General features: G+C 39.2%; 3 protein-coding genes across 6 annotated transcripts; 2 read left to right on the plus strand and 1 right to left on the minus strand.

The window, feature by feature from the left end:
- Positions 1–6: 6 nt before the first annotated feature.
- gabpa (GA binding protein transcription factor subunit alpha) lies at positions 7–5,907 on the minus strand. Of its 2 annotated transcripts, none has more exons than XM_023415975.2 (10): positions 5,785–5,907; positions 3,595–3,694; positions 3,362–3,506; positions 3,101–3,185; positions 2,764–2,988; positions 2,462–2,656; positions 2,298–2,354; positions 1,586–1,711; positions 1,280–1,472; positions 7–776 (listed from the first exon to the last, which is right to left on the minus strand). In XM_023415975.2, exons 2-10 carry the CDS (start codon positions 3,669–3,671, stop codon positions 557–559), a joined length of 1,323 nt encoding a protein of 440 aa, XP_023271743.1. In that variant the 5' UTR covers positions 3,672–3,694; positions 5,785–5,907; the 3' UTR covers positions 7–556. The 2 variants fall into 2 exon arrangements, with proteins under 2 accessions (XP_023271743.1, XP_023271744.1); XM_023415976.2 differs by lacking the exon at positions 5,785–5,907 and adding an exon at positions 4,260–5,178.
- Positions 5,908–8,303: 2,396 nt separating this feature from the next.
- Positions 8,304–13,264, plus strand: u2af1 (U2 small nuclear RNA auxiliary factor 1). Its single transcript, XM_023415811.2, has 8 exons — positions 8,304–8,393; positions 10,078–10,165; positions 10,649–10,715; positions 11,504–11,553; positions 11,687–11,785; positions 11,893–12,026; positions 12,757–12,849; positions 12,952–13,264. The coding sequence occupies exons 1-8, from the start codon at positions 8,350–8,352 to the stop codon at positions 13,073–13,075; spliced, it is 699 nt and encodes a 232-aa protein (XP_023271579.1). The 5' UTR covers positions 8,304–8,349; the 3' UTR covers positions 13,076–13,264.
- A 1,112-nt stretch (positions 13,265–14,376) lies between these two features.
- LOC111662096 (cystathionine beta-synthase-like) lies at positions 14,377–23,775 on the plus strand. Of its 3 annotated transcripts, none has more exons than XM_087176488.1 (15): positions 14,377–14,412; positions 15,860–16,204; positions 16,702–16,808; positions 18,161–18,295; positions 18,354–18,451; positions 18,531–18,735; positions 19,437–19,528; positions 19,814–19,936; positions 20,039–20,123; positions 20,247–20,352; positions 20,734–20,811; positions 20,915–21,049; positions 21,897–22,005; positions 22,103–22,187; positions 22,877–23,775. In XM_087176488.1, exons 2-15 carry the CDS (start codon positions 15,867–15,869, stop codon positions 22,993–22,995), a joined length of 1,815 nt encoding a protein of 604 aa, XP_087032614.1. In that variant the 5' UTR covers positions 14,377–14,412; positions 15,860–15,866; the 3' UTR covers positions 22,996–23,775. The 3 variants fall into 3 exon arrangements, with proteins under 3 accessions (XP_087032614.1, XP_087032615.1, XP_023271614.1); XM_087176489.1 differs by having other exon boundaries at positions 18,393–18,451; XM_023415846.2 differs by having other exon boundaries at positions 14,379–14,412; positions 18,372–18,451.
- Positions 23,776–25,300: the final 1,525 nt, after the last annotated feature.

The following is a 25,300-nucleotide window of genomic DNA, read 5'->3' on the forward strand; positions in this document are numbered from 1 at the left end:
ATTAAGAAAAATGCTTGCCACTTTATTCCCTCTAGTGGACAAAAAAGGGTCCAACAATTTAGGGAACAAACACTAAATAAAATACAAAACAGGTGCTCTATAAATGGAAAATATGAAAATACACTTGCCCTTGTGGCTATCAAAAACATGAAGTACCGGTATATACAATGGAAACAATCCTAAACTACAGACAAGGAATACATTACACAAAGCTCATAACTCGGTTTTCAGTCACACGTTCAAGCATTCAGTCACATGCACAACAGCATCACTCAGTAATCACTCAAACATTCCCCACCTCGTCATCAACACACTTCTCTTGGTTAGAGTTAAAGAAAAGCTAAGAAAAAAAATGTTTTACCTGCCTCAGTCTAACTGGACTAAAAGACATTGACAAAGTTGTTAATCCACACTGATCGGGCATCAGCCTTGCATTTCTGTGCTTGCTGAACACAGCTGTGTCAAAAAAAAGAAAAAAAGTTGATTTGATTTCCAGTCAGCGGTGGAGAGTTAACTTTGCCTGTGGCAGCTGGAGAGCGCTGTAATGCGGCCTCCTTCAACTGTCCTTGTCTAGTGTCGTGGCCAAGGTCACTGTAGTGATGGGCTGACCAATGCCGTGCATCTGCATGCGAGCCAGTTTCTTCTGCTCACACTCAGTCACCAGGTTGTTCAGCTCAGCAGCGCTGTAGCCAATCAGAGTCCTCAGGTCGCACACAAACTTGTAGACAAAGCGCTTGCCCTGCACCTTGCTGATCATGTCCCCGTCGTAGTAATATCTACAGGAGAAGATGAAAGTGAGACTGTGCAAAGCCCAGATAAAGTCAAACATCACCACCAGAGAATATTAAACATGTCGGGTAATGTTTCCAATACTACTGAGCTAATACACGCATTTCAACAAGCCATCCTGACATCCACACATAGATTTAAGGAACATTTCAATAATTTTTACACATGAACATCAGTTAACTCCTCATCTTGTGTAGTACCCGGCCTGTCACACAGTTGTAAAATGTCCTCTATTCTCAGGGGTTTCACCAGCCTGTTTTTGCAGCTGGAGTTTGAAAGCTGTGGGTGTTTACCAAGCAGGTATGTTGAAAGACAAAATGTAGGATTCATTATTTTTGGAGCTCGACTTATAAGGGAGTAAAAGTCAGGACATGTTGGCCTCTGCTGCTTTGATTTTGGCCATTGACCTTGTCTCTCACAAGTCCACCAACATTATTGAAGGGCAATACTAAGCCACAATACCCCTTTAAAAAATAAACAGGAGGCAAACCTGAGGGCTCTGCTGAGTTTCTCATAGTTCATAGTAGGCTTGTTCTTGCGCTGGCCCCATTTCTGAGCCACAAGTTCAGGCTGGTTGAGTTTGAACTCTCCTTCTTCACCCACCCAGGAGATGCAGTCTCTTGCATCCTTGTCTGTCAACAGCTCCAGTAGGAACTGCCACAGTTGGATCTGACCGTTGTTACCTGGCACCAGAGAAACACCAGGGCATTTACGGTCAAATTAGTCATAAAAATTACATGCCACAAATGCTTACATACAAAGGACATAAAAAGTCCTTGTCAGTAGTGTGTACTACCTGTGCGGTTGCCAGGTGAGCTGCGCTCCTCTCCTCCTGAAATACGTGGAGTTCTGGGGCCACGACTCTGCTTCAGTACCTTTATGGCGGTAGGTGTGCTCACCTGAGCTGGGATTATCTGCACAGCTGGAGACAGACACGGAAAAGTTACAGTGGATGTTTTGAGAAGTGCTGCATCTAAATATTATTTTCCTTATTGATTAAACTGCCAATTGTTTTCACAATTCTTTAGTATGACAGGTCATACAACAGTCAAAAATTTTCATCACAATTTTCAAGAGCCCAAGGTGAGTTCTTTAAATTGCTCTCATCAACAATTCAAAACCCAAAAAACACTCAGTTACACATCATATGTGACAACATTTTTTTTTGAGAAACTGCAACTAGATAATGTTTGAAATATTTTCTTGAAAAATAACTGATAAAAAAAAAAAAAATGATTTATCGATTATCAAAATCAGTTAGTCAGTTAGTTTTGAGTCTGACTAATGAAATAAATACTTATTTGACTGTGTTGTAAGTAGATGTGCAAGGAAATGATCGTTTCTCTCTCACATATTATATTTTTAAAATCACTTTGCATCTCGGTGGGTGAGAAAAAGAATGTACTAAGGTGAGCAACTTGTGATTTGCTATTGTTTACAAATGCGGGTTTAATACTGTTAAGTATAAAAGTTTAACATTTTGGCAGATATTTCACTAGAACACTTACGTTGATCAATAGTGACTGTGGCGTCCCCTCCAGACTGGTCCTGGCTGGCCAACACATCTGAAATATATACAAGGGATAAGTTGAATTTTGTATAAAGCTCAAACTTGATTCTTTCTGTACAAATTGGTAAAAACCAAACTGTCATTAAACCTACAACTCCTTACATTTGCGTAAGAGTTCCAGGTGACTCCAGAGTATCTCTCCATTGGGCACTTTCTGAAGGAACTCGTCTTGGCTGAAAGCGCAGAGCTCTCGACCTGGGATGTGAATGCTGCCTATTTCCATCTCGTCAATGTTAAACTCCTTCATCACCCACACGGCCCAGTGGATCACCTGGTCAGCCGACCACAGCACGGGGTCTGAGGGGAGAGAGAGAATCCTCATGTATGAACAACCACATTTATTAGTCAGCACGTTAAGGATTGTTTTCCACCATAGTAAGATGTTTCATTTTTGGGCTCCTCACCATATGGAATTCCCAGCCGGACCTGCTCTTTGCGGTAGCCTTCAAGTGCTGCAGCCCAGCGTGTAACCTGTTCTGACGTCTCATCAGAGAGGCCAGACCTCTCCACAGCAATCAGCTGACCCTCCTCCACCAGCGCACCCTCCTCTCCTGCTGCATCTGGATCAATCACCACTTCTACTGTTTCTACCGGCTTCACTATTTCCAAGATGTTCAGCTTCTCCTCACCTGGGTAAGGGTAAAAACACAAATGATTAAGATTTGGACACGAACAGCAAGACATCATTCCACTGAGAAAAGCTCTGTATGGATTGTGTCATGGTTTCTGTTAGCTCAGTACCTGGTTTGGCTATTATCTGCAGGCTGAGCTGCACTGTGCCATCTGTCTTTACTCCCTGGTCGAAGAGGCTGTGGTCAGGGTGAAGCTAAAAATAAGAACACAACAGATATCAGAAGTCAAGAGAGAGACAACTCAGGATACTTAGCAGTTGAAGGAAGGACTATAAAACCAGCAGTACACACCCTGTTTTTTTCAGGTAACAGTAACAAAACTATAAAATCATAAAGAGATATCAATGGGCTCTGTTATGCACACTGTTACCTGAATGTCCTGCAAGCAGATCTCATAAGCATCCAGTGATATTTGGATACGGGGCTCCAAAAGCTTCTTCAAATTGCCAATTGGCTCATTGATGTCGATGTCTTGCTGAATCAAATCGGATGCAGTGATCGTCTGCTCCTCAACACTGTAGGGGGGAAAAAAACAGAGGGGAAAGAATTGTAAATGTGCAGTTAGAGTTATGAGTATGCACTTCAAATTACCATCTTACTTACCCCTCCTCCAGGCATGCCTGTTTCTCCCGTTCATCGATCTCGATCTCTATCATCTCTTCTGGCTCACTTTTAGACATTCTGTTTTATGCAGAGGGCCAAGCTGTAGGACGGTAATTAAAGAGATGGTTAACTGCAATCCAGTGAAGTTACTTATCAAGACCAAAATATAAAAGAGAGAAACAATTACAATGTTAATGTTTGGATATTTTTGTTAAATAGCACCATAAACAGTGGCTTCAAAACAACAATCTTAAAAGGAAAGCAGCAACTCTCCATATGTGACAAGCTAGAGCCAGAGATTGTTTGGCATTTTTCTTGATAATTGACAAAAAATTATTAATTGATTGAATCAAAATTGTATTGGACTAACTGATCAATCAACTAACTGTACAGCTTTAAAGTTAAGTGGTATTTCTAAGATTCCCTGAATTAATCTTCAAATTAAAAAGACTTAAGTTTCTATTCAACAAATACATAGGTAGGGTCACTCATAGTTTTAATACACATTTATTCATCATATCAGTTAGATACCGCTTCATTCTTGTTAATCTTCTCTAAATTTTTATCTTTTTCTTGCAGTTTTTTAGCTCTCAAGGTAAACTTCTGTATATACATAAACACAGTTAATAAACACAAACTTCATAAATTATTTTCTGATGTTTCACCTCTGTGATAAATCAAAGGGGGTTTGAGGGGAGAGTATGGGATGCTCTTCTTTGTCTTGTCTGTTTATATGTAGTTTTCCTTCTGTTCATTTATTTGACTTTGACTAAAAGTATGTTGTGATTCTTGTTATAATGGCTACACTTGTGAAAACTGGATGTTCTTCATGTCCTCACAAATATATGTGTGTATATTTATATATTATATGATTATAGTTATCTATTATGTGTGATTTTTTATAATTAAAAATACAGTCTTCTTACAAACTTTCTGTCATACCCTAAATCTTCAAAATGTTCTGTTATCAAAAAAAGAGTGTTTTTATCTAGTAACTAAAACAACTAAAAGTTTAGCTAATGGATGTTCATGACATTTAATAAAAAGAATACATAGAATTTAGGCTTCTGCATTTAACTTTATGGCAGTAAGTGAAGTGCTCATGCTGTAAATATGAAACAGCCCAGTTCAGTATAAGTGGTAATAGTAATAGTATAAAGGCCTCTCAGCCTCGACTCCTCATTGGCCGTGTGGGACAGTTCACTGACTGTTTCGACTGCTAACGTTAGCCAACTCGAGGGCGAGGCTTTGGCGTCAAAAGGCCAACCAGTAGGCCACTAATAACCAAAAACAGTCAGCAAACATAACTACATATCACACACACATGTTGGGAAAACGCACAAAACTAAGATTTATACACCAGGCTACACGTGTCGCTGCGCCGAAGCTGGTCCACAGTGAACCAAGTTAGCTACGATTTTGCAAGCGAATGCACCACGGGGGCGAGGCAGCCCGACACACAACCGTCGGTCCCCGCGTGCTAAACAGCTGTTAAAATATCCTAAAACCGCGTTGCTCCCCATAACCTAAATAGATGTTTATAAAAGCACACTTTAACTCAGCACGTAGAAAACTTTTAAAACGGAAATAGAATAAACGGAAACAAAACAGCATAGGGCAAATGGAAAGGAGCCGGAAATCCTGGCTAAGGTTTACAGTGCCGTAAGACTTCCGAGAGCAGCCGCGATAAATACAACCCCAAGTTTTAGAGGAAAACTTACACACAGACCGACTGCGATATCGACAATACACTGAAACAACGCTCGGCTAGACAAAAACTGCGACTAAACAGAGAAGTATGAACTAAAAGGCAGATCTCATCGTCTCTGGATGTGTACGCACTGTGTGTTTGTGGCTGGACGATGATCAGTGCCGCGGCACCTTTACAATTAGCAACTCGGCTAACACTAAAGTGGTGTAACTAACTTTGTAAGGTTATTTCTGATTTCCAGAAAACGAGAAAGCATCAGAAGCAGTCGTGTAAGGCAGTCACTGTAGCTTAGCTTTCTGTCTGGCTTGAAGGTAGGCGGCCTCTTCCCACGAAGCTAACTAAAAAATCAACAACAGCTAGTTAGCTAGAGAGCTACAAAACAGCGGGAAGAGTCCAAGCACGACAAACAAGACCCGTACATGACCACAATTTAGAACACTTTCTTTAGATCAAACGTCTTCCTCCGAAAGTATCCATACCTTTCAAAGTTCAGGCCTTCAAAGATGTTGGAGTATATTCAACTGTGGTGGATAAGCAGCCAAAAATTGACTCACAGTCGAGACGTATCATGCAAGTTATTTGGTGAACTACACACACTGAGGAGGGCGGAGACTAACCGGCAAGACTAAAGTTAAATCTAAAACTAAGATCTACATGAAAACATTTCAGGTTTCTGCAAGAGTCGTCTTTAATTTACCGTGCATTTGATTTATATTTTCTGTGTACACATGCGTGTCCATCAGATTGACTTGTGTGTTTTAATATAGTAGCCAATATGGTTTCACATCACAGTCAAATGTCGCACATTTAAATTCATTACCCACATTCTCCATACAGTTTTCACTATCCTTCATTTCTTCATGAACTGAAGTGATTTTTGTCTTTGAGGTTCTTTGGGTTTGCTACAAACTATTAAAGTCAAATATAAGTGGGACCTGTATAACTGGGCAGACAGTTTCGAATACGCTATTTTAAATATTTACAACAGGACGGGATTAGCCCACTAGAGGGCCTTGGGGCAATGATGAGCTGTCTCCCCCAAATACAGTCTATGAGCTCCCTGCACACATGTCCCCTCCACCACCACCACCTACATACACACATACACTTTGCACAAAGTTTACCAGCCAGTTTTCTTTTAAAAAAATATGCACCATGCAAGCATAATATATTAAAGGCATTAAAACTGCATTTTGACACAGGTCCCCTCTACAAAAACCTCAACACTAGGTAAAGATGCTGGAGTCAGCTTGGGGCCCTTACCATCTCAGTAACTATCACACAGGCACTGAGAACCTTTGGCTTTCTCAACCCTGGAGCAGTTGTCCGTTGGTTCTAAATCGGTACCAAGGTTTTTGTGTCTAAATGTGTTGGGGAGGCTATGTGATGGTTGCATGGATGCAGATTATTGTGGTTAGTCACTTTGTTCTTGCAGACTTGTAAGGAATGGGCTTGGCAAACTGTTAAATCTGTTAAATGTTCAGTGACATATGTTCTTAATAATGATGAAACAAACTGCCTGTCAATCACCCAAAATTCTCTTTGAATTTACTGAATCATTTGAGGATTTGTGTTGTTGCATTTGCTCTGTTATCAAATATTATCTGATGGACAATCCAGTATCTGTTCATGTGATGATGTTGGTTTGTTGTTATATTTCTATTTTAACTCATGATTGAATTTTCTCTGATTAAGTGCACAAATGTGTCAGGTTTACAAAATAAATGCATCTCCATGAAAAAACAAAGTTGTTTTTGGCTTTTATGATTAGACAAATGGTATGACTTGGTTTTTACATGCCCCATTTTCATGTCTGTCAAAAAATGTTTCCTGGGGGTCACTAAGGTTTGTCACAATTTTAACCATAATAAGATGATATGTGAAGAGATAGAATATTGTAAGCAGTTCAAGACACACCATTTGTAAGTGTATAATCCTTAAAAAGGAAAATGCTAATGCACACTCAGCTTGCACTGTACTGCTCCCCAAACAACCTACAATTTAACATAATAAGGAAATACAGACAGACTATAGGAAATACAAAATAGGCTTTTGCAGTCAATGAATAATAGTAGCCCACATAGTTTACACTGGACAAGTTCAAATCTCTATGTTAATTTACTGCATGGTTTAACCAACGTTTTAATATACATTTAAAGATGGTATATTGACAGTGAGTAATCTTGAGGAGCGTGTATACATCACACATACATAGCTGCATGTACAGTATGAAAGAGACTCTTGTTTCGAAATTCACTGTTGAGACGGAAGTGACCGATATTATCGAATGTTTCCGGTTCGCCTTCAAAATAAAAACAGTAATTATGAAGTAAGAGCAGTAAGATATATATATATATATATATATATAATATCTAATTTATTTTAATATTATATTTTGTTTATATTTTTGTTACATAATATGTATTATTCTAAAGAGAGACCTACTGCATAATGAGTACCTTTACCTAATTGATATATCTACCTACTGATATACGATATACTTTAGATGTGCAAATAGAGAAACTGAGTACTTCTACGCTCTCATAAGGAAAAGCTATTTTTACTATCACATGTATTAACCAAATGCAACACGTACAGTGGGCATGTATTCTCAAAGTTTAATCTCTGTACAATATTTGGCTGACTTTGGGAGCCTATAGTTTGAATGATAGTGGGAGGATACTTTAGAGGCAAAGAGTAGTATTTTAATGCAAGCACATTGAAAACCAGTACAACACCATTAATATGGACTGAAAACCAACCGAGACGTCAACAAGTACTACACATTTTATATAATGTTCATTAATGTATATTATGCATAACTTTCACAGAGATAATATTCACAGCAGGTGTATTAATTATTGAATTTCACAACATTTGAAAATTGGGCTAATAAACTGTTGAATGATAATATATATGTGCAGTTTTTTTTTTACAAAAATTGGTTTTCTCCGTACATATTTGTAGAGGTTCCGCTTTTATTCTGAAGGAGTTGGGCGCAAGTGTGGTCGTTGTTGCTGCTGGTTGAACACAGGCCAGCCAAGATGGCAGAGTACCTGGCGTCCATTTTTGGGACAGAGAAAGATAAGTAAGTAGTTAATGCCGATTTAGTTGATTATTACGCACTTGTTCGCCTTTTTCCTTCAAAGCCCGCTTTGACCGTTAAAACTTTATATATCAATATGTGGTGTTTACAGTTAAAGCTGCTAACGACACACTCGCTTTAGCTAATAATGCTAGCATGCTAACGTCAGTAAAATACCGCGCCGCCACCGTTAGCTCCTACAACATCTGGGTGCTGAGCAGTGCTTACAACGAGTTACTTTTTATGAATTAAAGTAGAATCACTTTACCGATTAAAGTCGAGCAAAAGTGATAGGTAATTACTATCTACCTATCAGTTAAGGTTAGCTAAAGCTAGTTACTTTCTGAAAACCGATGCGAGTCTTTGTTCCACTGGAAAACACACGGATAGGCACCAGCCGAGCAAACCGAGAGCGTTATGATGATCGTAAACCGAGTCTTAGTCCCAACCGCTAATTTATAATCTTTGAATTTTTGTAACCGGTTTAGAAAGTGCAAAGTAATGAATGAGACCAGGCATATCAGAAACTGAACGAAGCATCACGCAACGTGGTTATCTTCGTACCACTTTCTAAACTTATTTATTTCAATGTCTGTTCCTCCTAGCACGCGTTTCCTCTTTATAAATCAGTGTCATACAAATACTTTGTTCCAATAGATGGTCTAAACCTTAACTCTTTTTTAGTTAAATCAGGAAGAGTGTGGTTAAGAGCAAACACAATTACAACCAGATATCTGGTACTGTGCAGTTTGTTCGATACTTGGTGTGATGGACACATTTTTGCTTGTTACTAGAAATCAGTTGATGGATTAATGCCCAAACCATGATTTTATTGATAACCTGAGGACAGGCAGGCACTTTTTCACAGATTTATTGTACTGTGGGTACTTCAAGGTATTACCATTATAGAGTAGGCCATTTTCAGCCTATAGTTTTTACTTAAATAACTGTACTTTCAATTACAATAACCTTGTCTAAATACATTTGTTTAATGCTAAAATCCTTTTATTTAAACCAAGAACAATATGATCTAAGAATAAGTCAACAAGATGACAAATCTGACCAGATATCATGATGGGTATATGTCAATAAGTGGACACTTACATGGTAACAGTCAGTAGGGTGTATTACAGTAGGAGTAAGACTAGACTACCTCCTGAAAGCCAAATCACATCTGCAGTTTAGTCAGTTTTGCCAAATCAGAGTAATCTTTGATCTGACATTATTGACATGCATAAACCCAGTTTGCCAAAATATTAGTTATTTGTTTCCTTGCAGAATGGTACAGCTTGAAAATTATAAGAAAAAAGTATTCATTTACTTTTAATGGGGAATTTTGGGTGTGATAAATACAAAATAATTCTGTTTTATTTTAAGTTTCTTATTTACCAAGGTGTATATATCAGAAAAATTTCAGAAGGGCTGTTTGTAAGCCTGCTGGGGTTCGGGGAATACTAAGGCCATAACTCATTGCAGATAAGCCCATAGGGGAACATTTACTTCGATCGATTGTTTCAGTTGTAGTTCATGATTGTTTCAGTTGTAGCTTTTCTTAAGGAAAATTGTGTTCATATGTTCATGTGTTCTGTTAGAAGATAGTTGCGTCTGTCTGGCCAAAGAATTGGCCTCACATGCAGGTTTTCAAGTCCCAACTTTATCTCATCTTCATAATTTTCTCTTTCCACAGAGTCAACTGCTCTTTTTATTTTAAAATTGGTGCCTGTCGACATGGAGACCGCTGCTCCAGATTACACAACAAGCCAACATTCAGCCAGGTAAGGTCATACCTTTTAGTTCCAAAATGTCCAAAGATGTAATTTATATATTTTTTTTAAACTTTTTTCTTAGGAAAGACCTGACATGCATATTGTGGGTGATGAATACTTTAATGACTTGGACAAACAGTAGCCAAATAAAGAATTAATATCAGTGTTGTGTTTTAAATTGTTTTGCCTTCAAATAGGTCTGACACTATACACTAATAAACACAGTGGGGTAGGAGGTTGCTCCTTGAGAGAATTTAATTATCATTAGTTACAGAATTGTTACAGAAAGTCTTTAATAAGTAAGCAGAAGATAGCAAAGGATATTTTCAACATCTCTTTTATAGTACCTTGTTCTGTGCTTGCGTTCAAAATCTGAATTGTGTACTTTACAATCCAAGTTATTTTCATTTAATTGTAATTTGAATTTCCAAGGTTTGATGCCCAGCCCTTATCAAAACTAATCATCCGAAAATTTACATTTTTGTGTTTCAGACAATTGCCCTCCTGAACATTTACCGGAACCCTCAAAACAGTGCCCAGTCTGCTGATGGCCTCACCTGTAAGTATTTGAACCCATGACAGGGATCTGTGAGAAATATAATTTTCTCATCATTTGATCATAAAGCTGTTTTAATGTATTCTTTGTCTACCTGTTATGGTACAGCAGAAGAGTTTTAAATTGGCATAACAATTTCTAGCTGCACGGACATTTAATTTACCAGTAATTACATTATTAAATGTAAACTTATTCGTCACTTGTCATATCTTGACAATTAAGACACTGGGCCTTATGCGAGAACATATTCATTTTAAAGGATTTAAAAAGAAAAAAAAAAAAGAAAAATTTCACACTGCAGAGCTCCACATTTTGACTTGGGAATAAAGTAGACAGGTTTAACGATGTCAGCATAGTGGTATTTTAGGACCTGAAACTGTAAGAAAATATTAATAGAACAGCTGTCAGCATGTCATCAGAGCAGCGCTGTACTGTGTCAGTGGGAAATGGTCTGACATGAAGTTAAATGCAAAAAAAAACAAAAAAAATGTCTAAAGCAAAGGTGTCCAGGACTACTATGAGAGGCAGTATGTGACAGTCACAGAGATATCAGACAGGATGATATTAAAGCCCACGATAGGTGATGTTACACTATCGGTTCAACAGGATGATACTGGACTGTGACCTGCATTAAGACCCTGAGGTTATTGAAATGTTTTAGCTCAGTAAATTGGCAAGACATAATGATGATGATGTGGTGGTCAGAATATAAAATTTTCATTAAGTTTGTTTGTTTTCAGAAATATAAACTACTATCCATGTATAGTTATTGTTCTCTCTATAATCACTAGGTGCCATCAGCGACATGGAGATGCAGGAGCACTATGACGAGTTTTTTGAGGTAATTCATGCCATTGTGAAGGTTGTCATGACCACACCACTTTGTCACTGGTACATTTACTTTAACTTCTTATGAGGAAGTCAACACTCAAATATGTAACGTTGCATTTCATTTTTCTCTACCATCCTTTCAGGAAGTCTTCACAGAGATGGAAGAAAAATATGGAGAAGTGGAGGAAATGAACGTATGTGACAACCTCGGGGACCACCTAGTAGGAAATGTGTACGTGAAGGTGAGTGTCAGAGCAAAAAATCCGTGTTACCATTACAGTAACACCATGGTTTTTAGTTGGGACCCAGTGATGTTTCTCTTCAGCTGCACTGTTTGTCTCTTTTATAGTTCCGTTATGAAGAGGATGCTGAGAAGGCCGTGATAGACCTAAATAACCGGTGGTTTAATGGACAGCCCATCCATGCTGAGCTCTCTCCTGTCACGGACTTCAGAGAAGCCTGCTGTCGCCAGTATGAAATGGGGTGAGTGCTACGAGATGGGATAGAGCTTATATACTGTATGTACATTCATTTAACTAGGAAAAGTTAAATAAATGATGTTGGTCAATAACGATGTAGCATAAGCTGCCTGTACACATCATTTTCTGTTCCAGTACTTTCTGCACTATTTTTGCCTTTATTTGACGGCGACAGTAGAACAATGACAGGATATGAGGGCAGAGAGAAAGAGAACCGCTTTGACCGGATGTTACTTAACCTCCTGAAATAGTGCACCCCAGCCCTGTGTGATGTAGCTAGATAGCAGTCGAGGGCTGACCAACAGCAAATCGAAACAATCGTCCAAATCAGTTTAAGAACATTTTGTTTTCACTTCAATGTGGATCTCTTGACATTCTGAGCTGAGCTTGTTGTCCATTAGTGAAATAATTTCACTGTGATAACATTAGCCAATATTTTTATATTTATTCCAAAATCATGACATTATAATGTTACTAAAATGTTACTGAAATTGTTGCTAATATACTAATATAGTGCCATACCAACACTTTGTCATTATCGTATCTTTATAGATTCCCGGCTCAATCTCTGTTAAGTGTGACAACAGAATGGAGCATGTCTTTGTTCAAGTTGTCTCCATGTCGGTGCATGTGTGTATGTCTGTTGTGGCTGTGGAGTGAAACTTCTGTTTGTTACACCTCAGATGTGAATCTTCTGTCATGAAGTCCTACTTTAAGTTGCCTTCTCTCCACAGGGAATGCACTCGTGGTGGATTCTGTAACTTCATGCACCTGAAGCCCATCTCACGTGAACTGAGGAGAGAGCTCTATGGGCGCCGGAGGAAGAGGTACAAACTTAATTACCTTTACATTTAGGCACTTGGTCAAACCTACCTGTTTAGTCCTGTTGTGTTATAGCATTCATAATCAATCCCTCTGCACTTCCACAGCCGTCATAGGTCTCGTTCTCGATCAAGAGAGAGAAGGTCTCGCTCGAGAGACAGAGGTCGAGGTGGTGGCCGTGACCACGAGAGACGCCGCTCCAGAGACAGAGAGCGTTCAGGACGATTCTGAACCACAAGCCATGACTACTTGTCCCCGTATCCATCCCCAGTCTTTTTTTTTAAGTTTGTACCCTACCATATCTATTCTAGGACTAACTGAAAGGTACCCGCTTTTGAAGCTGTGACAGCATTGATGAACTTTTTTTTCTTGATTTCTGAAAATGACTTTCACCTCATTAAATTGAAAATTTTTACTTAATGTGACTGATTTATGAGTCTTATTTACTATTACATAGCATAAATCACAAACATTAGGCAGTGCTTTCTGATGCTTGAGCTGCCTGCTCCTGTTTAAGTCAGACTGAATACAGTAAGAACTAAATGTACACACTGACGATTATTAAACTTAACATGCAGTTTGTTATTCAACTCATTTCACTGCACAGAGGTCTCTGTTTTAACGAACATTCAGATAGCTTCATCAAATACAGATAACAAAATTGTACCAGGACTTAAACTCCATGATCACTTAAAACGGTAAGAAGCAAAGAGGTTAATTTCTATTGATCTTATCATTGTTTGAAAAGCACTAAATATGTCTCAGAACACATAGCACTACCCACAGGGTTCAAACTTCCAATCCTTAAATCAAAAGAAACAAGACTTAGACAAGACTGGAAAAATGATTTAATCATTCAAAGGCTGTAATGTTCATTCAGTGTGCACATCATGAGGAACATCTGTGCACTTGTTACTTCATACAATTATCTAATCAGCCAATCATGGCTGCAGAGCAATGAATAAAACCATGCAGATAACTGGGGAGGGGCTTCAGTTAATGATGATGCTCTACGACCGCAGAAGACCACATTCTCTGAGGCTGCAGAGGGGACAGGCTCAGACAGCTGAAGACTGGAAACACAGCCTGGTCTGATCAATCTGGATTTCTACTGAGGCAGCAGATGATTAATATCAATCAGTCATCGTTTGAATGCCACATGTCTGTTTTGAGTATTGTTACTTACCATGTGCATCTCTTCATGGCCACAATTTACCATCTTCTAATGGCTACTTCCGGCATGATAATGTACCATAAAGTAAAAGTCTACTTCAAATACATGTGTTATAATAATAATTAAAACCGTCTGACAAAGGCCAGTGCCAGTTGCATTATGAGCGGTGGTGGAAGAAGTGTTCATACTCCGTAGCTTAACCTTGTGAGTACCCTGACCACCGAGAGGGGGCGCGACGGGAAGCACAATGGGGAAAACAAACTGCGACACAATAGCGGTCAATCAGCGTCGAGTGTGATCAGGTGGGTTCAACCTGGGGATGTGGGCGGGGCCTGGCTGTGTGTTGGTGGAGGCTCAGTGACACGCAGCTGCCGGTGTCTTCTCTGAAGTACAGGTGAGTGCACGGCTCTTTAATTGACGCTTTTAGTTATTAGTATTTCAGCATCTTTTCTCCATCACTACTAAGCAGAAGATAATATTGCTGTGATCTTAAGTTACATGGAGCCAGTTTTATTTAAAGTAACGTTGAAAGGGACTTCAAATATCCGTAAAGACTGACGCAACTTTTGCGTCATTTTCATTTAATCAGTGTTATTTTAAATACCTGGGACCAGAAAATCCGTATTTATTTAAATTTGGTCACATTTGAAATTTAAACCCGCATCATTACAGACTGACCAATAGGCTGTTTAGATATCTATATTTGCTTCCTCTTGTCCAGTTTGAAACATAAGGTTAAATGAAATTGATTTAAAAGCCAAATTATTTAATGGATGAAATAATGACCCACAGTTCTTATAGCGATTTAAATTTTCCCACCTGCGTTGTATGAGAGAAATATAGAAACAAAAGTAGGTCAGCAACTAATTTAAGTAAATATTTAAGTATTGACATTTGAGAAAATGCAACCAGTGAATTTTTGGCCATTTCCTTTATTGAAAATGGTTAGTTGATTGTCAAAATAGTTGCAGGTTGATTTTCTGATGGTCAGTTAATCTATTAATCCTTTCATCCTAAAGGACTTTTTCATGGAATAGATTTTGACATGTCACAGTAGAAAATGAACAGGTGTAAATAATAAAGTAAACGAGAGGTGAATTTTGGATGGAAGCAACTCTTTGATATATTTAAGACCACTGTTTTTCAACTGTCACAATCTGAGGATAACAACAAGAGCCAAGGTGTTAAATGTCTTTTAGCATCAGACTTGCCTCTTGACAAGATTAGCAGATAGTGATTTCTTTTTTTCAGAACAATAAACAACGTTTTCTTTCTGTCCTGTGATACTTTTCTCCAGATCTGATCAAATTCACTGTATAACTTTTATTTGGCCTGATTTTCTTTTGATGACAAGATGACATAGAAGACAAATTATGATGTGGAAGATAAATTGAATAGACATAGTGGACAAAGATACAGACAAACATAAAGCAGTTACGACATGTGTATGTGTGTGTTGGATGTTTGTATGAGAGCCACTGATATGTTGATTTAATGTCACATCTGTTATGTAATAAAAAAGGACTGGTTGGCAAGCTCTGTGCTTCTAGTGGCTGAAATCCAACAGTGTTAGTACAAAGATTTGCTCCTTTCAATGTCAGAATTTCTTCATTATTACTTGACTCTTCAAACAACGTTACTATTTGGCAAATGTTAACTTCCTGACACAAATCTAGCTAAAGTACAGCTAATGATATAGGAAACATGGGGGTTGTTAAGCATAACAGAAATGAAATATTTAGCCAGATTCAGGTAGAACCAGAGTGCAGTTTATCCATTTAAGTCTGAAGGTGTTGTATATGTGCATGTGTGACTGGATCACCTGTCCCATCTGCCCACAGGTGAGCCATGCCTTTTGTTTCTGGAAGTAAATCTTCAGAAAGTGTTCCCACTCCTTGCCCACATGCAGCTGACCCAGATGCCACTTGGGGTCAAAAGTCCTCCGGTGTGAATGGGGATGCCACAACTGTCACCAGTGGTGACAGGTTATATGCAAATGGAGATAACGGCTGTCTCGAAGTTGCAGATGAATCGTACCATGAAAATGGGAAAACCAGTGAGAGTGAGATGGAGAACAAAGGAGTGACTGCCGATCGGAGGAACTGGATCCGTCCTGATTTGCCTAGCAGGTGCACCTGGAGGCTGGGTGCGCCAATTTCAGAGTCACCTCACTGTCACCCAGAACGGTAAGAGTCATATTAATGAAAATAAATCAGTGGCAGTTTGTTGAATTATCTAAAGTGGGAGCAGGACTAAAGTGTAAGCGTGGACGGATTCTGAGACAATAGGCCCCTCAGTACAGACAAGTAAAAGGCTCCTCACGCTTCCTACAAGACACCCAGACTGAAGAGCCATTGGATGGACTGTGTATCACATCACCTGCATGTGTCCGGGAGTGTGTGCACGAGAACAAACAGCATGGGGACCCACACATATAAACATTTCCTCATAGCTTTAATAGAGATGAGAAACTTCTCTGGTAATTTTCCAATATAAATTTGGTTCACCTGTGTTTGCCAAGTCACCTGTGTCAACATGATCACTGTGGGAAAGATTAGTTGTCAGCGCGTAACAGGTTTAGATTAGGCATGAGCATATTTCCACCAAACTGTCATTAGGTAAAGGTGACGTGTATTGTATGTACAGACAGCTGATGGAGTATTTTCTCTTCCGTCCATCACAGCACCGGGACTCCCAGCATCCTCCCCAACATCCTCGGGAAAATTGGACACACACCGCTGGTTCGTTTGAACAAAATCCCAAAGGAATTTGGACTCAAGTGCGACATTTGTGAGTAAAAACTTGGCGTATCTGCAGAGCTAAGATGTGACACACACATCCATATGAGCTTGCATATCAATGATAACAAAATACAATGCTTAGGAAATGATTAAACCTCCACTTTTTTGCACAACATACAATTATGTACATTCTTTGTGTAAGACCAATATATAATAATCAGGCACGCAGAAACAACTGTCTGGGGCTTTCAGCTCTCTCATATCAAAGTACATGCGATTTTAGTTTAATACTAGTAATGCTGTGAGAGAGATAGTAGTTATGATGAGGAGGAACAGGACACATGAGTAAAACTTTGTTTTCCTCTTTCAGAAATTCGAGACACCTCTGGCCTGTAACAACAGCATTATTGTTCCTGGAAGAGAAAGTTAGCTGACAAGTTTCCTGTGTTCAGTGGGGCTGGAAAAAAACCAAGTGCTGGCTGAATGCAACTGTAGTTCAGCAACAGAAGATTAGAGTGTGAAGTCTTATTTAGTATAGCCTGTTGTCTTTGGGTACAAGCCAGTCTTCTTTCAGGGAATAAATCATGCAGTCAAACACGGAAGTAGAACAGCTCTCATTGCTTTTATCAGGGGCTGTTAATGCCGCTGCTTCCCTGTTGGCTTCCTGCTTACCTGTTAAGAAGGGAACATTAAGGTATCATGTCGCTCGTGGCCTTATGTTGCCCACTGTGTGACCGTTGGGGATTTGTCTTAGGAGACGGATGGAAAAGTGAAAATGAGCGAGTCGTTCTTTTGACCAACAGAGAAAAGCACAGCTGCAATTAAAATGAAACTTGAAAACATTAAGGGGTTTTGCTACTTCATGGAACCTCAGCTGCACCATCTCGAACTGGCAGCTCACTGAGGTTTTTGGGTTCAGTGAGGATGAAACAGAGGAATCAGAGGCATCATTTTAAGCCTCCTAATAAAATCCCTTTTATACTCTCTTAAACTGATAAAAGCGAAATTGTAGTTTGTTCCCATGGCTTAATGAGACAAAGGATTTTACACTCAATACTTGTCTGGCTTTCACATGACGGGGATTACTCTCTAGTTCCCTCCACAGTTACTTGTAGCCGTCCCAAATTTGTAGTAATTAGCAGGTGTTAGTGCACTTTGAGAACTGTGACTGTGTTTGTCTGTGAAAAGTAGAGGGAGTGTGTTAATGAGAAGTTCTGGACTTTTGGACGACCCAGTGCCTTCCCCAAATATAATGTCCAAAATTAGTTCAGCTCGGTCAAATTGCATAATCTGCTTGACACTGGTCAGTTTTCACCGGTGGGCAAAGTGCAGTTAAGGGCTCTAAATCAATTTTAAACACATCCAATGACTCAGTTCTTTTATATGTGTGCCTGTGTTTAGTGGCCAAGTGTGAGTTCTTCAATGCAGGAGGCAGCGTGAAAGACAGGATCGCCCTGCGGATGTTGGAGGATTCTGAGAGAGCCGGGATCCTCAAACCAGGAGACACAATCATCGAGCCCACCTCTGGAAACACAGGTACAACGACTTCATCTCTTCATCTTTGCTGAACACGGTGTTACCTGCATAATGAAAGAATGCGGCCTGTACACAGGTATTGGCCTCGCCCTCACAGCTGCGGTGAAAGGCTATCGCTGCATTATCACCATGCCTGAGAAGATGAGCATGGAAAAGGCAAGCGGCTCTTTAAATGAACACGTGTTTTTAAATAATTCATTATGGAGCACTTAGCTAATCGAATTGTGTGTTCTAGGTGGATGTGTTGCGAGCTCTCGGGGCAGAAATTGTGCGCACACCTACATCTGCAGCTTTCGATTCACCAGAATCTCACGTAGGTGCCGCGTGGCGTCTAAAGAATGAGATCCCCAACTCCCACGTCCTCGACCAGTACCGCAATCCCAGCAACCCCCTGGCTCACTATGACACCACAGCTGAGGAGATACTGGAGCAGTGCGATGGTTTGTGCTCTTCTTTTTCATTTTTCGTTTTGAAGGACTGACAGTCTTTTGGCTTTAATAAACAGTTGTGGTCGTCACTCAGCAGCAGCATCCATACATGTGCGACTGACTGGGGGACTGTGGAATTGTGATCTCACAGTAGCCTTGTTAATCTAAATGCTTTTTTGCTTAGAAAATGGGTGAAGAAGTTGCGAACAGACTTAAAAGTGATACAGAGAAAGTACTGGGAACTGAATGGCTGTGTTCAGGATGAGTCCAACACCATCAGACCTTTTTACTTTCAGCAAATGTCCAAATATCGTTTCATCGACAGAATCAGGATATGTTTTTCTTGTGGACCAAGTTTCTTTCTGAGAAAAGAGTTTATAGTTCTGCTGCTTAAATGCGATAATATTTTCAGTAGTAGCATTACTGCAAAGATAACTTATCTAATCACTGAAGCAAATAAAATAAAAGGCAACAAACAGCAGACCTGATAAAAATGTCCATTTGTAAGTTGACTTTTTCCCCTCAGATTCATTGCTTCATTCAAATGGCCAACAAATTATGTATATATATATATATATATATATATATATATGTATATTCAATGTTTCGCACCAAAACGCACTGTGTGTAACCTTTGTACTCCTCAATAACTGTTGTTACTCAACAGTGGATCTTTTTTTTAGCTTTGAGAAGAAAATCCTTTCACCTTTCAGGTAAATTGGACATGTTGGTGGCTGGAGCCGGCACAGGTGGTACACTCACAGGTGTTGCTCGGAAGTTGAAGGAGAGGTGTCCCAACGTCAAGGCAAGACGCACCTTGTTGTCTTTAAGAACCTGTTTGAATGGATCTTTATTTAACTACATGTTTGTGTGGAGAGCGAGCGATGTTGTACAGATGAGGTTACTTCTCTACTGCTATCAGTGTATTTGACATGAGGTAAAGAGTTTTTAATTCAATTCAATTCAGTTTTCTCCTGTCAACCCAATATATCAGAAGAGACATGGACATATTTTCTGCTCATTCATTCATTCATTCATTCATTCATTCATTCATTCATTCATTCATTCATGCCGCCCTGTCTGTTTTCAGATAGTCGGTGTGGACCCTGAAGGCTCCATTCTGGTTGAATCAAAGGAGAAGAATGAAACAAAGGTTATGTATGAAGTGGAGGGCATTGGATATGACTTCATCCCCACAGTTTTGGACAGATGTGTGAGTGTATTTGTGCACATGTGCATTTGTACATGTAAGATTTAGCACGGATTGCATACAGAGCGATAATCACGTGTCTACCTCCCTTACACATCTATGCAGGTTGTTGACATGTGGTATAAATCAAACGATATGGAGACGTTCACCATGTCACGCAAGCTGATCAGAGAGGAGGGTCTTCTGTGTGGTAGGTTCATCCTGACCGGCTTAGTTAACTAGATAAGGATTTGTTGGTAGTGTACTGCGCAGTCGTGGAGGTTTGTAACACCCTCTTAATTATATGTTTGATATTTCGTATGTTTTGCTGTAGGCGGCAGCTCTGGTTCAGCCATGGCAGCAGCAGTGAAGATTGCTCAGCAGCTCGAGGAGGGACAGCGCTGTGTGGTCATTCTGGCCGACTCCATCCGCAACTACATGTAAGGGGGGGGGGGTCCCCTTATTAGACAGAACAGTGTAGAAGTGACAGGAAATGGGGGCAGAGAGAGTTGCAGGATGACAGGCAACAAATATCACCTAAAATCACATCAGGGATTCTATAGTTTCCTGTCACCATCTTAAACCCATTGGCAAACACGACATCCCACAGTCTTTAAACCTCTTACTCAGCTCAAAACTAAACACCACTTTGTCTTGATGTGAGAAGAAGATGGAATTACAACTAAATCCACAACCTTAAAGAAAATCTTGAATCTGACCAATTTAAGGTGCAAGCTGACTTTATCATGCCTGATTTGTTTCAGACTTCTGCTCTGTGTTGTTATCCGTTCAAACTGCTCTGCTCGTCGTTTTGCCTCCAGGTCCAAATTCCTGCGTGATGAGTGGATGTATGAGAGGGGGTTCCTCAGCCTGGAGGCTCCGATGGACCTCAAACCCTGGTAAAATAAATGAATAAAAATCAGCCACTTCTATAAAAGGAGAGCTAATCCAACACACAGATGAGTGTTGAATAACATATTTGTCTCACGCTCTCTCTTTAAGGTGGTGGAGCCTGACTGTCCAGAGTCTACACCTGTCTGCCCCCCTCACTGTCCTACCATGTGTGTCCTGCCAGAAAACCATTGAGATCCTGAAGGAGAAAGCATTCGACCAGGCCCCAGTCGTCACTGAGTCGGGGTAGATCTCTTCATAATGTTTATGTAAATTATGCGAATGAATACAAAGACATTATTTGGATATAAACTGATATGAATAGTGTCCAACAGAGACTGGACTGCTAGTAGCCAAAGCGGCAGAGGACTTTCCATGATGCAGATTTTCTAAAATGTAAACAAAAAGGCTGAACACTGAGCTGTACTTAAACATTCAGTCTGGTTTATCCTCAATACATTTCCATCAGGTTAAAGCTCCACAGATGTTATTTTTACCTCGTTATCCAATATATCCGCTAGAGAGAAAATGAAGAGCTGAAACTTCTATGATTTTTGTTAATATCTTTCTCATTTTCATCACGGACTTCGGATCACGAGAAAATAAAGGGTTAGAGTTAATATAAATTGTGTTTTTATTATTGGATTAAATATTATGTTAAATATATGCTATGTTTTATATTGTGTTGGCAGCTAAACTGCCTTTATGTATGTGGAGAATACAGAAAATGAAGAAGACTAGACCATTTCCAACCACCCCCTACTTCTGATAGCGAATCCAAACACAAGCATTTTGTTGTGTGTGGTCCAGGTATTTTCTTGTTGTGAGGACCTTAATATGTTAATATGTCATACTATGGGGACTTCCCCATAATGTAAATCATTACATTTTAAGTTCAGGCATGTTTTAAAGTTAGGTTTAGGTTAAAGTTAGGGTAAGCATTAGGGTTGGGCAAATCATACTCTTGGTTAAGGTTAGAGTAGGTCTCAAGGAAATTAATGTAAGTCATTGTAATGTCCTCTAATATGTGTGTGTGTGTGTGTGTGTGTGTGTGTGTGTGTGTGTGTGTGTGTGTGTGTTCGTGTGTTCTCAGTGTGATCCTGGGGGTGGTGACCCTGCAAACCATACTGTCCTCTGTGTCAGCTGGGAAGGTAAAACCCTCAGACGCTGTCAGCCAAGTGTTCTGCAAGACTTTCAAACAGGTCAGTGAGTAGAAGCACAGGAACATGACAACACGGATGGCAGACATGTAAACATACAACTGTTTGTGTACTAATCTCGTTACATTCGTGCTTTCAGGTGCGCCTGACGGACAGCTTGGACAAGTTGTCCCGTATCCTCGAAACAGACAACATCGCCCTGGTGGTGCATGATCACACCCAGTGTAAGATATTTTATCCATTTCATTATTTTATTCATTCATTTATTTTCTTTGGTATTTTTGCCTATATTTTATAGCAGACATGAAGTTAGGGGTCTGATCCAGGTTGTGAATATAATAAAACTCAACTGCTATTTATTAAGGACACACCTGTCCTATTTCCAAGCATTGATGAACATCAATGCTTGGAAATAGGACAGGTGTGTCCTTAATATGGCCATAGTGTGCGTTTATGAGACTTAAAGACAGTTTTATTTATCCTTAGACTGCAGTTAACATATTTCATTATGGATTTATGTGCAGGTTATTTTTAATCTAATAATTGATTGTTTGGTCTGTAAAGTGTCAGAAAATATTGAAAAATTCACATTACAATTTCCCAGAGCCCAAGCTGTTGTGACTTTATTTACTTGCTGCTGTGCCCTGAAGACATAGCGCTGCTCAGAGAGTTTATTATAACCTCTTGTCCTATAAAAACAACGACTGAAGCTCTTGTCAAGCAACAATCACCACCAACCGCTCCTGGCAAGAAAACATGTTTGGCAACAGACAAAACTTGCAAATATCCCCTTTCAGTATTTCATAGTGAAGTAACAACAAGTAACATAACTTTCTTTTCTTTATCCTTTTGTGTTTCTGGTTTTCTTCTGTCAGTAATGTTATTATAACTGCAGTCGTCTGTCTCTCTCCAGATGAGGCTGATGGGTCAGCCTGCCAGAGGCAGATCCTGTTTGGCATTGTGACAGCGATTGACCTCCTCAGTTACATCACCACACATGAGAGTCAGGATCTGTGCCCATTTCCTGTTTAAGACGAGATCCATACCACCTGCTTACCAAGAGGCAGCACATGATCACCTGTGGTTTGGTCTAAATCATTTATTTTCATGGTTTTACAGTTGTTATTTTCTTTACCCCATCTGTTTCCCCATCTTTAGTTCCACATAAGCAGTTGGTCCTATGTAGTTTCAATATATCATGCTCTTAAATCAAATATAAAAGATAAGGCTGGTGAGAGTCTGTATTTTTATTTTATATTTTTGTCATAATCTGCTAATCCAATGAAAATACCAAAAAAAAACCCCAACAAAAACACATCACAGTGTTGCACTGGCCAATATGCTCCTCCATTATGATTGACATGAGAACTGTAGTTTATTCACATTTCAATACCACACACTGCAATGTTGTTGTAAAGACTCACTGGTGCGCCAAATGTGTATGAATCTGCAGCTGAAAATAGTCCTCAGCAAATGCACTATTCACTCCTGTTTGAGTAGAATTTATTAAAAATTAGAGAGCTGAGCTGATATAGGAAATAATTTAATTTGTTTAAAAAGAAAAAAAAATGTTTAGAATCTGTTAAGGTTTACATCTTCAGTGAGAACACATGGACTTGGACCATATGTACAGGGTAGGGATGTCAGACAGCAACACTCTTGGTTTAGGTTTTTCCTGGATGTGCAGGCATTAAGGAACATATAAAAAGGCCTTGTTTATCCTTTAATAGTTTATCTGACCAATGTTGATTCATGTAATTTTATTTCTATGATTTTTTAAATATGAATCATTAAAAATACTTTTTAAATTAACTGTTTGTTCATTCTGTTTATCTTCCATCTATTTATCTTCTGTGTTTAAATGTGATCTCTCTCCCACCATCCACTGACTCCTGATCAATGACTTCCCAATCAATGCTGTGATTGGTTTTGATCCCATGTTTGTATTTGGGGTCGTACAATGTCCCCCACATATATCAAACCATGTTGTGACATCCCAAAGTTCCATGCTTGATTAATGTGATAACAACTGAACCATCTGCATGACAAATGACCAATATCAATTTTCTGAGGATGACTGTGAGATGTGATTGACAGGAATGGAAATAGACCTTTGATTAGGATTAAGACAATTAAATATTTACAATACTTTACCTGGAAAAAAATCTCTGGATTTGCTGGAAATCTATTAGAGTTGCTTTTCCGCAGCTCAGTAAGGGCAGGTGGATGAATGCCTCCATCTTGTGGCTGAAAAACTCAAACCAAGGACGCTAAAGACGAGGACGGTTTCAAGTTACAAGAATCTGTAGCACACTTATGGAACTGGCAGTAAATGCAGATCCATGTGCATTTTTAAATCAGAAATCTAACTATTTTTCCAGTTTCATTGAAATGTACATAGTTTTCATTTCACTGCACTCTGAAATTAAAGCATGGAAAAATTGGAGGGTTTTTATGTTTGTTCTTTTGGTAAAGGGAATCTCATTGGGGTTTAGGTTGGAGACCTCGCTGCTCTTCCATCATTTGCTGCTTTTTCTTCTAGTTCTGACATAGCCTCGAGGCACAGTGGCTTCAGAAAGTTTTCAGACCCCCTATTTTCTTGCACACTTTATGGTGTTGTTTATTTCATTTTAAATGGATTAAACTGCAAAATGCATTAAAAAAATTAAAGATCGAAGCTTTCATTTAAAATTTACAACTATGCAGTAATTTGTAGAAGTCCCTTTGGCAGCAATTACAGCTTCACGGATAATTAAAGCAAACAAACCTTCATTTTTTGCACACTTTATTGTGTCGTATATTTAATTTTAATGAAACAAAACTGCCGAATGTTTTGAAAATGAAAAACACAATCACTCATTCACAATTTACAATTATTCTGTAATTTGTAGAAGTCATTTTAGGCAGCAATTACAGCTTCAAATATGATTAGATCAAACAGGATGGAGTGTAGATTGATGGGTAAAAATGGAAATTTTACCTCTTTAAAATTAAACCTACAACACAGTGAAATGTGCCAAAGGTGAAGGGGTTTGAATACCCTCTGAAGCCACTATATATTTTAGGTCATTATCGTGATGAACCTCTGATCACCTAGTCTCTATCTTTGTTAGTTCTCCTTTTCTCACCATGGTGGCAATAAACAGCACTACTGCAAATAATGCTTTAGTCAGTGTAGTACCAGACAGAGGATTTCTGAGTGATCGACACGAGTTGGGGAAACAGGAAGTGTTTGCATTAACTTTCTCAGGCTTCATTTAGTTCCATTGCTGCAGAAAAGCTGTAAGTTGTTAATCTAATACTTGATCCCTGATTTACATAGCTTTTCTGTGACCTG

This window comes from Seriola lalandi, unplaced genomic scaffold, assembly GCF_002814215.2.
Source record: "Seriola lalandi dorsalis isolate HSWRI2012SDOR001 ecotype SW California unplaced genomic scaffold, Sedor1 jcf7180002054559, whole genome shotgun sequence".
NCBI classification, from domain to species: Eukaryota; Metazoa; Chordata; class Actinopteri; order Carangiformes; family Carangidae; genus Seriola; species Seriola lalandi.